This window comes from Thermomyces lanuginosus, assembly GCF_041956635.1.
Source record: "Thermomyces lanuginosus strain ATCC 200065 unplaced genomic scaffold VTN49scaffold_22, whole genome shotgun sequence".
In the NCBI taxonomy this organism is placed as follows: Eukaryota; Fungi; Ascomycota; class Eurotiomycetes; order Eurotiales; family Trichocomaceae; genus Thermomyces; species Thermomyces lanuginosus.
The window spans coordinates 2,088,567-2,102,280 of record NW_027192356.1 but is presented as its reverse complement, the minus strand read 5'-3'; the positions used below and the strand labels follow the sequence as shown (position 1 = coordinate 2,102,280).

Here is a 13,714-nt window from a genome sequence, read left to right as displayed (position 1 = left end):
TTCATGTAGTCTTAGCCTGGGGATTGTTTCAGTCCAGCCGGTTGATGTTGTAGACCTACTCCTTTTTCATGTTTCGCTACTTCTGCCGAGGTATATATATATATATATATTCGCGAGGATCTAGTTCATACGCTCTCCCTCGTACGTCGAGTCAGGAGAAACCTTTAACCAGGAGATATCCGGGAAGCATCATAATGTACAATCTTGCCAATTTCATAATTTACTGGTACGTATGTACAGAATCCATTCCATCCACCCTACCATGCAACGCCTCTTGAGCACCACCCGATTGTATATGATCCATCGTCGGCATGCCTGCAAGGGGATCAAGGTTGAAGGGTAGGAACCATGCACTCTGTTGTTGTTGAAAGAAATCATAACCGCCGCCTGTCGGTGAGTACGCATCGGCCCAGAGACCAGCACCGCCTCCGTCCATGGTGGGTTGTTGCTGTTGTTGTTGGGGCTGCGGCTGCTGTTGTTGCTGAGCATTGGTCAGCGACATTGGCAGTGCATCGGCAGAGATTAGCGTGGACGGGTCCGCCCCGGCGTATGCACCGAAAACCAGATGGCGGTCGAGCTGTGGGAGGTGGTCCCCCGGAGCGCCAGTGGTGGCGGCGGCGGCGGCGGTATCGAACCCTAATGATTGTGGATTTTGCGGACTTGTACTGGGTGTGTAGATGGCCGGCTCGTTGTGGTTGGGATTGTGGAAGCCGGCCGGGGAGTTGCCGTTGGGCAGGAATTGCGGAGCCACGGGGTTCGACATCGGCAGGGTCAGGTCTGCTTGCTGAGGCGCCGTGGTGCTTGCGGATGCGGGTGTCGCCGGGGTTGCAGGTCCGACGTTGGAAGGGAGATTGCTCATCGACAGGCCTCGCATCGTCGAGGATTTCGAGTCCTCTCGCGCGCGCTTTCTCGACTGTTGCTGCTGCTGCTGCTGCTGCTGCTGCTTCGGCGCCTCTGCTGACCGTGGCGAGGATAGGCTGGCAAAGAATTCCTCCACGCTCTGCCGATCGGCTCGTTCTTTCATCATGTCCAAGTCATTTGACTCCGCCCTCGACGATTGGTTCGAGTCTTTCAAGTTGGAGATAGACAATCCGTGAGGGAACTTGTCAAACCAGTCCCCGTATTGGAATATCCGCGAATCCTCCTGCGACGCCGACGATGTGGACTCTCGAGGAGGACCCCGGAGAGCGGCATCCGCAAACTGCCGGTAGCGATCCTTGGCGCTTTCAACCATGTAATGAAACATGCCCCAGTACCGCTTCATTTTATTGAGGTAGCGGTAGGAAAAGCGCAGGTCATCCCTGGATCGCGCCTCCAGTTGCGCGTTTCCGGAGAATATTCCCCAGATATGGATTGTGCTTGCTGAATACGCACAATATCCGGCGAAGGGCACCGTTAGCGAGTACCCTTGTGCTTGCTCGATCAGCGTCGAGATACTGTGAGCAGCTTCCAGTGCGGCCCGACCCGCGTCACCCAAGAATTGCGCTGGCATGTCCCGAGGCGGACGTGCGCCTGGCGTCAGAGGTATGGCGAACTGGTTGAGGAATAGGATGTTCTGGTTGATGATGATGTGCAGGAAGATGAACTGGTTCGCGATCCGCTCCGCAGCGTGATTCTGGAGGTTCTCATAGTTGAATACGAGATTGCTCGGCAATGAAGCCGTAAAGTTATCGATTTCCTTCATGAGCTGAAAGTACCCCGAGTTTGGGGACCATAGGGGATACGGATCCTTCTCCTTGCCGCCCAGGTTCAGATAGTCAACGATATGACCCCATACGACGATGGCGCGAATGATATAGGCTGAAACCCCCATGTTCTCTTTCGGATTCGACACCAGTCCCTGCCCTTCGGGAACAGGATTGGGCACATCTCCGTCCAAGTCTTCCGTGGGACCCGGGATTTCCATCAAAAAGAGTGACTCTTTGATGGGAAGTTGGATCCTAATGAAACGTTCGTTCCCAATGGGCGGTCGCTGACTACCCGAAGAGTTGTAGCGATCCATCAGGAAGCATGCCCACATTGTTCGGCGTCGGATCTCTCGCTCCGTCCAGCTTAGCTTTCCACTCTGCCCGGGATGTTCCCGATCGAGCTCTCGATGCAGTTGCAGCGCGTACGCCATCCTCAACGCTTGTCCGCCAAAGGACCAACTGCGGCCGCCATGGCAGGTGCCAAACTCGTGCAGCCCGAGTAAGAGAAACACCGTCAGGATGGTAATATTCGGCTCGTCATGCCGGCGAAGTGCGATTGCCGAGGCTGGTCTCGCCCATTCTTCTCCACGCAGGAATGCCGGCTCAGAGTTGATATCTGGGTGCGTCGAGAACCGCGCGGACACCGCACAGATCGCTAAGATGAGCACGGGGGGAACGGTTCCTGCCTTCAACTTTCGCATGAAGCTGGGTTTGTGGAGGAGAAGGTAGGATTGACCATATACGCATTCGAAAAAGACCTCACAGAGATGCTCCTGTATCTCCTTCGGTGGGAGAAATTCGGCACCTTCTTTGAGGAGTCCCGGGGTCTCGGTGCCTTTTGAACTTCGGCGAGGTTGGATGGTAGGCGGAGCCGCTCCATCAGAGAGAAAATCAGTCCGCATGTGCCCTAACCAGGCATCTAGCTTCGCCGCGAATGCTTCATCAGCGGATCGCTTCCTCTGGGCCGCTTTGACTGCTCGTGCAGACGATAACGATGCTTGCTCCGGAGGCGGCGGCCTCACCTGGCTGCGCCCAATCGCCGCCATGTCTCTCGTTTCGCCCGGCGGAATGGACCGAATTACGCGCTCCTCCATTCGCTTGAGCCGTCGATCCAGCATCGACATGTAGTCGGTCCGCGGCGCGGCCTTGCGGGTGGTCACCTTGTACACGCACGGTATTCGCGATCGAGAGCAACGCTTGCACGCCGGTTTCTCTCCGGAGCATCGGATTTTCTTTCGGCGGCACGCAATGCACGCGAGAGGAAGCCGTTTTCGTGCTTTGCCGGCCTTGGTCTTGAGTTCGCTCCATGGCGGTTTTTCCGGCGTCGTTTCTCTCTGGTTTGTGTTGTTCGGCGGGTTCGGATCTTGTTGGGACTCGGCCGCGGCCATCATCTGCTCATTGCTGTTCGTCTCGGACGAATGATGCGGACTGCTCTGGCCAGCCTGGCCTTCTCCGGGGACTCCGGACTCAGGCAGGCCGACAGTTCGCGGTCCAGAGGTCATGATGGGGTGGGAAAGTAGTCGTCGAGGCGCATCGGGCGAGGGAGACGCATCGTGTGCATCGAAATTGGGGGCGGCGGGACTCGCGCTGGAAGGATCCGTGGCGGCGGCGGCGTCGTCGTCGTCGTCGTCGTCGGCGTCGTTGTCGTTGGGGTTACTTTTTCTAGGATCGATCCTGTTCAGGGAAAAGGTGAAGGCGAGGCTCCCGGACGCGGCCCGAGCACTGGCACTGGCGACGGAATAATGGAGCAGCAGCTTGTCAAGATCTGGGGAAAGGTCTTGGTACGGCTTGGCGTCTATTTCGGAGCCATTGCCGGTCATCTATTCCATCACCGTTTTTTCAGCCCTAGGGGACCATAGCGAATGGAGAGGGAGGGAGAATATACAGCAATATAGCACTCCCACGTCTGTATGCGGAGAAGCACCACGATGGCAAGGGGACTACGCACTCAATTAGTCGCCTCCAGGAGCTGAAGAAAGGCCAAGCTTAAGGGAAGATCCTTGGTTCGATTTCCCCTTTATTCGCGGACTTGGCTCAATAAGCCTCAATAGCCTCAATGGCTTAAGGTTGTTTGTCTCTTCCTTCTTGCGGGCTGATTTCTAATCCACTGGCTCTGGAGTCCAAAGGTCCAGAATAAAATGGCGCAAGTCCCAGTCCCCCCAGAATGGATCGAGATAGCCGGTGTGTTTTCGATCAATCATCAGCTGCAATTTTGCTGGCGGTCCATGGCTCTATTCTTCAGCAGCTGTGGAGAGTGGAGACGCCGAGATTGCCGAGACGCGGTGACATGCCTGAATGCTGACTAAGCGGTGCGGGGGTAACCATGTGAGGGGACTAACCGTATGGAGGAAAGTGCCAACTCACGAGTGGGCTTAGTTGAATCGAAAATGGTAAATGGTGGTCATTCAGAGCGTACCTTGGCATGCTCTTAAGTCCGCACTCTGCACGGACCTCACGGGCGAACTCAAAACGCTGTGGACTGGGGACAAAAGGTTACGATGTGAGTCATTGATTCAGTGGCGATGGTTGCAATCGAAATATTCCAGTTACATGGTGGCATTAAGATAGACATTATCAGCAGCATTATGTACTCTGCCCGTATGTGCAACGCGCTGTCATCCAAATCGACAAGACCTCCATGAAAGGATTTCCCAACTGGAGGAATTGGACATCGTATGGACTCCGAACCACTCTAAAGTCCGCCTGCAGAGTTTAGGCCTCCTTCGACCGGCCCGCTTTGGGACGCGGAGGGGCCGATTCCAAAGCACTCAGGATCTCTTGTCCAAAGACGTACATCATGTAGCCCGGAAACACGAGCCAGAGACCACTACAATACAACATGGTCAGTCAATTGTCATATTGCAGAGGGGAATACAGAAAAAAACTCACTTCGGAACGACCCAGAGGAAAATCAGCCGGAACAGCGGATTGTGGCCGACATTGTCGAAGTGTGCGAATGCTTCCATGACCCCTGGAGAATCCGTTAGTTTCAGCGATTCCCAACGTCTTCTTGGTTATCGTTGCTTACAGTACAAAACTGTCTTGCTGAACGTCGCAACACTCGCACTGAACGCAATAAGCACTGCGAGCGATCCAACGCGACCCCCCACAACCTTCTCCTCAAAAAGCAACCAAGTGAGTCCCTTGCGGACATTCTTCGTCGATGCGCGGCCCGACCCCGTCGCCGTGGTTCCATAACGATACACCGTCGTGACATAGAAGATATATGCCAACGTTTCGAACAAGTTCATAAGACCCTGTCCCGCCGGGAACCCGTGGCCAGATTTGTACGCCGGCCATCCATAGGTGTAATCAACGCTGCCGTAGAGCGCGTACGGCTTGAAGAACGGGCTATGTAGCTTGCCGCCGGGCATCGTGTGCGGACGCAGCAGGACATACACAGTGTCCCAGAGCACTAACGGGATGGCGAACAGCAGCCAGAGAAGGGTGATGGTAGAGGGAGTGTGTCCCGCTTTCTTTCCGGCGGTGCTTGACCCCTTGGATGCTGATCTGGCAATGCCATTATCGTTCCCCGAGGAGGGATAATACTCCTCCGGGTGTTGTCTTGTCGACACCATGGTGGTGACGCAGTTTGTGAACCTAGAAACCCCAAAATCGCCCCTCCAATTGCTCAGTATGGTCGCACAGCGACAGGGAATTGTATCTACCGCCGTCAGGGTGAGTAACCATGCGGAAAACCTTTTGTGACGCCGTTGTTCACCGTCGCAGCGCGAGGGTGCGACTAACTGGCCGGATCGGAATTTTTCCCGTCTTGGAAGGAGTTCCTCGGATAAAATGCCTGCATTTTGATTGGCTGTCTCCTGCAGAACCTTCTGCAGGGTTGCGCCTGCTCGTTCTCCTCGTACTCGTTCCCTCTTGAGATCCATCCCGATACCACTCCTCGCATCACCCATTGACCCTTTTGACTTTAATAAATTTTGGTTTGATCTGGTGGTAATTTCATCCATCCGCTTATACATCGATGGAGTACCCAAGTTTACTCGAATTGAGCAGTAGTTCTGAATGCCTTTTTTGTGTTCTGCACAAATGCTGGCTGGAAAACTCGCGTCAACAATTGTTACTCCAGAGCATGTAGCTCTGCCAGCAACCTCCGGATCCGTTCCAAGGCAGAGACTCGGGTCGAGACTTTTTGTGTCAATGGTGCCGACTGAGAAGCCTCGAGCTTCGTCGTCAGCCATATCCAAAGCGGCAGAAAGATCAAACCAATGAGACCAATCTCATACAATACACGTCAGAACCACAGCCCTTAGGGTTTCGACCAAAGTGGGTTCCATGTTTTCAGAGGGATATCGATTATGATGATATCGAGGCCGCAGATTGGCTCATTAGAAGCTTGTACGACCTCTAGAATGCAAGGTTTCCACCCCAGCGCTGCGAGCAAACTCAGCAACAAGAGAATGTACACACAACACAAGAACAAGCCAACGATATTCAGGATGTGGGCTCTTTAGGATCTGGCCATTTGTCAGTCCTTTGCTAGAAAGCGTGCCTTGTCGAGGCTCTAATGGACTTTGAGAGGAGTGGGCCGGAATTAGCCATGAGGACACGATGAGGCTCAACCCGCCTCTTGCACACGAGTATTTCACATCTCGGTTCTTGTGGAGAACTTTCTCAATGCCTTTACTTTCATGATTATTGTGTTACCTTGGACAACGACAAGTCTTCTGAACTTGATAGCAGATGCTGTCCTGGAGAATGGCGCCTGTGCTATGGGATGCGACCACTTCCATCCCAGAGAGCTTTTTGCTGTCTCTAAAACCTCTGAGCGTGCTGCGAAGAGAAAAACCTTTGTCAATGGTGCGCCTCGAGGTCCACCAACAGAATTCTCAGAGGTAGAAGTCGGGCCACGATACGCTGGCTCTCATTCGTGCTCCAGGGACCTCATCCGTACAGCAGGCCCCTTACGGGCACGGTCCTAGAGCATGGCTACTTATCAAGAGTGTTTACGTCGAAGCCATCGTCGAACCTTTCATGGTTTCGACTTTTACAGCGTAACATACAGATAAATCAGCAGCAATATCCGAGGCCACAATGGCGCATCTATGGTGAGGCTCCCACGAATCTGATCAATCCCCGATACTTTACTGTTCTTAATGAAATCAGCAATCGTGTCGGCCATGCAGTCAGGTTGAATGATGGAAGAACTCGATAACTGAAATTCTTATCTTAGTTCTCTGGGGAAAACAACTTGGTATATTCAAGTTTCATGAGGGGGTCACCTGGATTTTTTCTACAGTTGTCCCAACTTGCACGATGATAATGTACCAGAAAAATGATGTCTACTTTTCACTGAGAAGACTGGACACTCTACCCCAAAGATCTCTCCCGAGACTCTTGATTCCACTAAGGAACACAATAACGATAGGATTGATGTATTTCGATTTCATCTATGAAGCACTTCCTAATGTAATAAAACCGATTATGGAGAATCGAAGCCCCTTCAACGGATTAATTAATACACGAGTCCACAAAGTCCCCAGTAAGCCCAGACAAACCATGCCTAACCCAGCTGTACAGATATGTATTCGATATGAGGCAGACCCGGTGAATCATTGGCCTCCCCATGAATCATTTCCATTCGCAAGACTAGAAGGTTCCAATGGAGGAATCATAACAGATAATCCAGTTTAGGCAACGACGAAAAAGCTGGCGAGAACGACGGCCAGGGCGGAGAGGACGGCAGGGACACGGAGACCAGCGGCAGCGTCTGGCTCGTCACCAGAAGAAGAAGACGAGTCAGACGACGACGAGCCAGAGGACGAAGTGCCCGAGGAGCCAGTGCCAGCGCCCTGGCTGCCCTTGCCCTCGAAGCCAGGACCCTTACCAGCACCTTCAGTCATGAACTTCAGGGCTGGCTCGGGGATCGTGGGCAGCTTGTCATCCTTGACATCCCAGTCCGGAGGCGCATACTTGGGGCACTCGCTCGAACCGCCCTTGGCGTCGTAGTCACCATCGCCCTCGGGGTCCTTTGCGTCGGCCAAGGCCTTCTTGAGAGCCTTGTAGTCTTCCTTCTCGGTCACCGAGTCCCCCTTGATTTTCACCAGGCCATAGTTGCTCCCTTCCTCCGAGTACTCATACACGAGACCGCCAGAGTAGACAGAGCTCATGTCGGTGGAGAAGAGGGACCTGACCTCGTTGAACTCACGCTTGTTGGTGTTGCAACCGAATTCAGAGAGGAACAGCGGAAGGCCGTAGCCGGTGAAGTTCTTCACCTTCTGGTCCCAGCCGGACTGGGTGAAGGACGAAGGGTCGCACCAGGAGTAGTCGTTGAAGGCGAAGAAGTCGCTGCGCTCGTCATCATCACCGCAGTTCATGTATTGCGCCATTTGTCGGCGGTTGGTGTCGACGTCGGCCTGCCATAGTCAGTACAAGGGCAATCCACTGCAAGAGTAATCCATCGGGAAAGGGTCCGTACCGCAGAGTAACCGACGGGAACCTTCCGGAGACCGCGCTCGCGAATGTACTGGCGAATGTCACGGGTGACGGCCTTGACATACGGGGCCGCCTTGGACGAGGGCCCATCATTGATGACCTCGTTGCCCGAGAAGAATGCCAGGGTGTTGTCGTACTGGGCAAACATCTCGACGGTCGCGAAGACGCTCTGCAGGTAGACATCGTTGTACGACGGTTCTGGGTCGGCACGGTTGATGGAGTACTTGGGAGTGTTGACGTCGAGCACGACGTAAATGCCCGCCTCGGCCAGGGCGGACATGCACTCATCGTGGTCGGCGGTGTTGTCGACATGGTAGACACGGATGGTGTTCAGACCGAGATCCTTGAACTTCTCGATATCACGCTTGCAGACCTTGGGATCCGCCAGCGGGTCCTCGACCTTGGACGAGCCACCCGGCTGATAGTCGACACCGCGGATGTAGAAGCGTTCCTTGCCTTTCCAGAAGGCATTGCCCTTGACGGTGATGGGGGTGATGTCGGACGCGCGCGACTTCAGCTGATGGGGGGTCGCCAGGGCCGAGCCCAAGGTCGCAGCGGTCGTGACGGCCGCAGCGATGACCGCTTTCATGGTTGCAGGCGTGCGAACCTAATTATCGTCGATCCTTTGATTATCTGATTAAAGCGAGGGGCGGATATGAAGAAGCGAAGTCGACACGAAGAAGAGACGAACGAGGGACAACGAAGGACACTGTCGGAAAGAGCGACTGACTGGATTCTTGGAAAGCAGAAGGTGACGGTTCCGGAAAGAATCAGGTCAGGTTCAGTATTTAAAAATGGCAGGCGCCATCTCCTGACCGTCGTTTCCTGATCTGGCGCCGTTCAGGCCACTTGGTCCCACTGGCGGAAGGAAGCAGGGGACGTGATTTCCCAAGTGGACCTGCAGGCGATCTCTTCCTGTTCGGTCTGGGCACTGCCCTGTGGACCGGCCAGGGCCACCGCGCAGGGCCAATCTGAAACCGTGTGTTTGCCCTGTTTGCTTCAAATTGGCGGGGAGAGAGGGTGGGTGTGAGGGAACTGAAGGGGGCCCGCTGGGATGGCCCTCAGCCTGTGACAGAAGCGCATGCTGCTCTTCAAGTTTGAGGAGTTGCAGGTCGTCGGGTTGACTACGCGATGCAGTAGGTCCATCACTGGTGGACTCTCGTTTTCCTGCTGATGGCCGAACGCGTGGCCGTTGATCAGAGCCTATTATGAATGAGGGGATATGATTGCAATGTGGAAGCCATATCCTCGGTTGGTTGATCTACACGCCGGCTTTTCGCTACAGAATCCCGTTGCGGAATGTCTTGATGAAGTGCAGAAATGAAAGAATTGGGAGGAGAGGGACCCAACAACTCATGGTGTGTGGTGTTGGGGTTCTAGACCGGGCATGCGAATCGCCGGCGGCGGCTGCTGTTGGCCCAGCCAAAGACGAAGAGGAAAACTGCGGATTGAAAAGCAGAATGGTCGGGAAATAGGTATTATAGGAGGTTATCAACCCACAAACACGGACTCGGGGCCATGGAGATGGCGAGTGGAGGCCACACAGGCTCTAGTCAGAGCCATCAAGGTATCCCAATGGACCATGCCGTCATCGCGGCCGGGACTCGGAGTCGACGACCTCCCTATTCATAGTAACATCGTCGCGTCACAGAAGATCGTTTTCATTCGGCCGATGGAGGTCGGCCTTTGTCTTTGCGATGATTGAATCGAACCGTTGGATTCTGGAAGCTGGAGGACTGAATGGATTTTGTAAATGCTGATCCCGAAGACGGTCATTGGGCCCATGTCCCAGAATGCTGAAAAAAGAAAGCGGAACGAACCTAACCAATGGCAGCAACGCCCGGCCAGGGTTTGCCGCTTGGACTTTGTTAGGGCTCAGGGTTAGGTTTACAATCAGTTCCTCCGGAACAGGAAGACTTGTTTCCAACGATTGCCCTTTTCTCTGTGGCTTTCGAATTGAGAAACTGCAATGTGCTGCTCTTGCCGTCTTCGAACTGGATCGATTCATTGCCTTGAACGGCAGACACGTGACCAATATATATGCAGGGCATGAACCAAGGGGTCAATATGGCGCATTCCACCCAGTCCCTTGGCCAGAATGGGCATGCTTGGTGTTTATGTTTTGCTCCATTCGGTGATCGAGGGCTCATTGTTTTGGTTCCTGCTGCGGGATGGGAACCCTGATTGGACATGGGCGAATAAGAGGGCTCTGCCATCGCGATCACGTCCTGGTGGCGATGGTCCTGTTTACAAACAATGAATGTCTTTCATGGAAGTTGAATGTCCCCGGGATATTGACGCGTGAGAAAATATCTTCGAGCCGGAACCTGGTCAATTGTGATCTCGCCAACCACGACGTTCGATCCGCTGCACGATCGGATCCGTAATTCGTTGCTAACATGTCTGGCCACGCGGAGGATTACTTCACCCCGGATCTGAGCTTTCAGAATCCTCGGCCGGCGCCGGTTCCTCAGTCGCCGTCCCCGTATGCGACGTCCTATTGCCAGGCATCGCAGAAGTCGACGCCATCTGAGAAGAGCTCGGCCGGTCGCTTCAGCGACGTGTTCCGGATTGAGAAGCCCAAGTACCACGATGCGTGGGCAGGATTATTGGTATGACCTGGAAAGCCCACCAGGGAAGCATTAGTGCTAACCGATCCAAGCTGATTGCGGTGTTTTCTGGCTATGTCGCGGTTTCCGGCCTGGCCATTCGCAAGTACGCTACAACGCGAGGGTTCCACGGCGACGGCATATATGATTCCGCAAACACGTTCTCACTCGACACCAACACGCTCATTCTTTTTTCGTTTGTTTTGTGTGTCGCCATCGTGTTTTCGTGGGCCTACTTTCTCGGGGCGCGTTACTTCACCAAGCAGTTTATTTGGATGACCGGCATCTTGAACATCGCGTTTGCCTTTGGAACCGGTATATACTATTTAGTGCGCAGGCAATGGGGCGCTGGGATCGTATTTGTAACTTTCGGAGCCTTTGCCCTGCTGTGCTTCATTAGCTGGATTCCGCGGATCCCATTCAGCGTTGTCATGCTGCAGACCGCCATTGACGTGGCCAGAACGTATGGACATGCGTTTTTGGTCAGCGCCATCGGCAGCTTTGTCTCGATCGCCCTGTCAGCGTGGTTCTCCGTAACGCTGGTGTCGATATACGTGGCGTACGAGCCCAATGGCAGCGGGACGAATCCATCATGCCAGAACGGTGGCTGCAGCACCGCCAAAGTCATTGGCTTGGTCGTGTTTGTGACCTTTGCCATGTACTGGGTGAGCGAGTGGCTGAAGAACACCATCCACACAACCGTGGCGGGCATCTACGGCTCCTGGTACTTTTGGAGCCGGACGCCCGACAGCCGGCCGAAGGGCGTGACGCGAGGTGCCTTCCGCCGTGCCACAACCTACTCCTTTGGCAGCATCAGCTTGGGCAGTCTGTTCATCGCGCTGATCAACATGCTCCGACAAGCCTGTTCCATCGCGCAGCGGCAGGAAACGGCGCAGGGGAACCTCATCGGCACCATCCTTTACGCCGTACTAGGCTCCCTCCTCGGTCTCCTAGACTGGCTCGCCACATTCTTCAACCGCTACGCCTTCTGCCACATCGCCCTCTACGGAAAAGCCTACATTCCCGCCGCGCGAGACACCTGGACGATGCTCAAAGACCGTGGCCTCGACGCCCTCGTCAACGACTGCCTCATCGGGCCCGTCCTAACCATGGGCTCGGTGTTTGTCTCATACCTCTGCGCCCTACTCGCCTACCTCTACCTGCAGTTCACCGACCCGGCGTACAACCGTGACGGCACCTTCACCGCCGTCATTATGGCGTTTGCCTTTGTCATCGGTCTGCAGATCTGTCAGATTATCCTTACGCCGATTTCGAGTGGCGTGGATACGATCTTCGTCGCGATGGGATGGAATCCGTACGTGCTGGCGAGGGATCATCCGGAGGTGTATCACAAGGTGCTGCAGCGGTATCCGAGAGTGCAGCAGATGATTCATGTATGATTACCTTTATTCTTTCTCATTGTATATTATCATTGTATTTTATATATTTAATGGTGACTTCCATTGAGACCTGAGTATGAACCCCTACAACTAACTAAAGTACATCCTCAAAAAACTCCCTGATGGATTATAGGTACTGATAACTCTATATAACCGAAAGGAAAACATAACGCCATTCACAGATCAAACCTTGAACATGAACCCGAGGAAAAAAAAATCACTCATTGTAATGGTATACCTATCACTCATTAGTCTCTGCTAGATGATGGAAAAGAGGAAAAACGTACAAAATAATTCGGCAACCCCCAACATGTATACCCCAACCTCCTCGCCATCTTCGCAAACCCTTCCGTCTCGACTAGATGGTAAAATGGGAAGGCCGGGAACATGGCCCCATCACGATGCACCTGCGCTTTAACCATGAGCGCGGTACCACCGACGCCGTCGAGCTGCACCTCCGTATGCGGGTCTGCGTCGGCGTCTTCCTCCGCGGCGGCCATGTGTGCCATCAACAGGCGATATGTAGGCAGCTCGGCGTAGCCTTCGAGGAGGATCTCGTCGCGGCCCATGTTCTTGGCGAGTTCCTGCGCCGTGTCGCTGTCCTGCCACGAGTTGAAGTCGTATGGTCGGCGTTCCATGCGCTTGGTGGTGGTGTTGTAGTATCGCTGGAAGCAGTTGGGTACGATGACGGGTTTATCGTGTCGTGCCAGGTCCTGGATCAGCGTTGGGGGCGTCTCGATGATGTCGGCGTCGAGCCAGAGGACCCATGACGTGGCGGGGCCGAGGGTGGTAAAGAGGAGGCTGTTGCGTGCACGGCTCATGGCCTGCCGTCGGATTTTCTGGTTCTCATACTTGTGCCGTTCTTTCTCGTCTTGGCTTTCGAGCGGCGAGTCAAAGTCCTGCCGCAGGATGGTGACGCTAGCGAAGCGGTTGTCCACGGGCCCGGATTGTGTCTCCGCCACGGCGGCCTGCAGCGCGGCGGTCGCAGCATTTCCTTCCTTCGTCTTGGGCAGGATAAACCCCAGAGAGATCAGCTCGTGCGGGTAGGTCAACTTCAGCAAATTGTCCCAGTATTCCCGGTAGAAGCGGGCCATGGGCGTGAGGATGAGCACGCGCTCACCCGCCGCAGCCGGCGAGGCGGTCGCGTTCAGCTCATTCAGATTATATCGCACAACGGGCGGCGGCGTGCGCTTGCCGCTGCTACTTCCGGCCTTCTTCAGGAAGGGTTTCGTCGGCGGGGACAAAGAATGTTCAGCAGCATCTTGCTGTCGTCGGTGTGCGGTGAGGGATGTCGCCGGTGCGGAGGGACTGAGTAGGAAGAAGATTAGAACGATCGTGACGACCCCAGCCACGATCCAGGTGACGGAGCTGTTCCGTCGGAGGGAGCGTGCCACGGCCATTGCCAGTCGGCAAGAGTGCAGAATTCCAGTCGACGTAGATCTTAGAAACGGGCAGATGAATTTGATCGGGAGCAACGGCCGACCGGCTCAATTGGGCGTAGAAAGATTTCTCATTGCGCACTCGTCTTCGGGTCCTTGATCAAAACAACATGGCGAACTGAGTA

The 13,714-nt window shown here is 54.4% G+C and overlaps 6 protein-coding genes across 6 annotated transcripts; 2 read left to right on the top strand and 4 right to left on the bottom strand.

The window, feature by feature from the left end:
• Positions 1-220: 220 nt before the first annotated feature.
• VTN49DRAFT_1773 (uncharacterized protein) lies at positions 221-3,508 on the bottom strand (the record flags this gene model as incomplete). The annotated part of the gene is made up of 1 exon (XM_069409424.1): positions 221-3,508. One exon carries the CDS (start codon positions 3,506-3,508, stop codon positions 221-223), a length of 3,288 nt encoding a protein of 1,095 aa, XP_069270812.1.
• An 892-nt stretch (positions 3,509-4,400) lies between these two features.
• VTN49DRAFT_1772 (uncharacterized protein) lies at positions 4,401-5,266 on the bottom strand (the record flags this gene model as incomplete). The annotated part of the gene is made up of 3 exons (XM_069409423.1): positions 4,401-4,515; positions 4,578-4,659; positions 4,717-5,266. The coding sequence occupies 3 exons, from the start codon at positions 5,264-5,266 to the stop codon at positions 4,401-4,403; spliced, it is 747 nt and encodes a 248-aa protein (XP_069270811.1).
• A 2,070-nt stretch (positions 5,267-7,336) lies between these two features.
• VTN49DRAFT_1771 (uncharacterized protein) lies at positions 7,337-8,730 on the bottom strand (the record flags this gene model as incomplete). Its single annotated transcript, XM_069409422.1, has 2 exons — positions 7,337-8,062; positions 8,125-8,730. 2 exons carry the CDS (start codon positions 8,728-8,730, stop codon positions 7,337-7,339), a joined length of 1,332 nt encoding a protein of 443 aa, XP_069270810.1.
• Positions 8,731-8,796: 66 nt separating this feature from the next.
• On the top strand, positions 8,797-9,116 carry VTN49DRAFT_1770 (uncharacterized protein; the record flags this gene model as incomplete). The annotated part of the gene is made up of 2 exons (XM_069409421.1): positions 8,797-8,920; positions 8,986-9,116. 2 exons carry the CDS (start codon positions 8,797-8,799, stop codon positions 9,114-9,116), a joined length of 255 nt encoding a protein of 84 aa, XP_069270809.1.
• A 1,424-nt stretch (positions 9,117-10,540) lies between these two features.
• Positions 10,541-12,150, top strand: VTN49DRAFT_1769 (uncharacterized protein; the record flags this gene model as incomplete). Its single annotated transcript, XM_069409419.1, has 2 exons — positions 10,541-10,753; positions 10,804-12,150. 2 exons carry the CDS (start codon positions 10,541-10,543, stop codon positions 12,148-12,150), a joined length of 1,560 nt encoding a protein of 519 aa, XP_069270808.1.
• A 217-nt stretch (positions 12,151-12,367) lies between these two features.
• VTN49DRAFT_1768 (uncharacterized protein) lies at positions 12,368-13,550 on the bottom strand (the record flags this gene model as incomplete). The annotated part of the gene is made up of 2 exons (XM_069409418.1): positions 12,368-12,388; positions 12,438-13,550. 2 exons carry the CDS (start codon positions 13,548-13,550, stop codon positions 12,368-12,370), a joined length of 1,134 nt encoding a protein of 377 aa, XP_069270807.1.
• Positions 13,551-13,714: the final 164 nt, after the last annotated feature.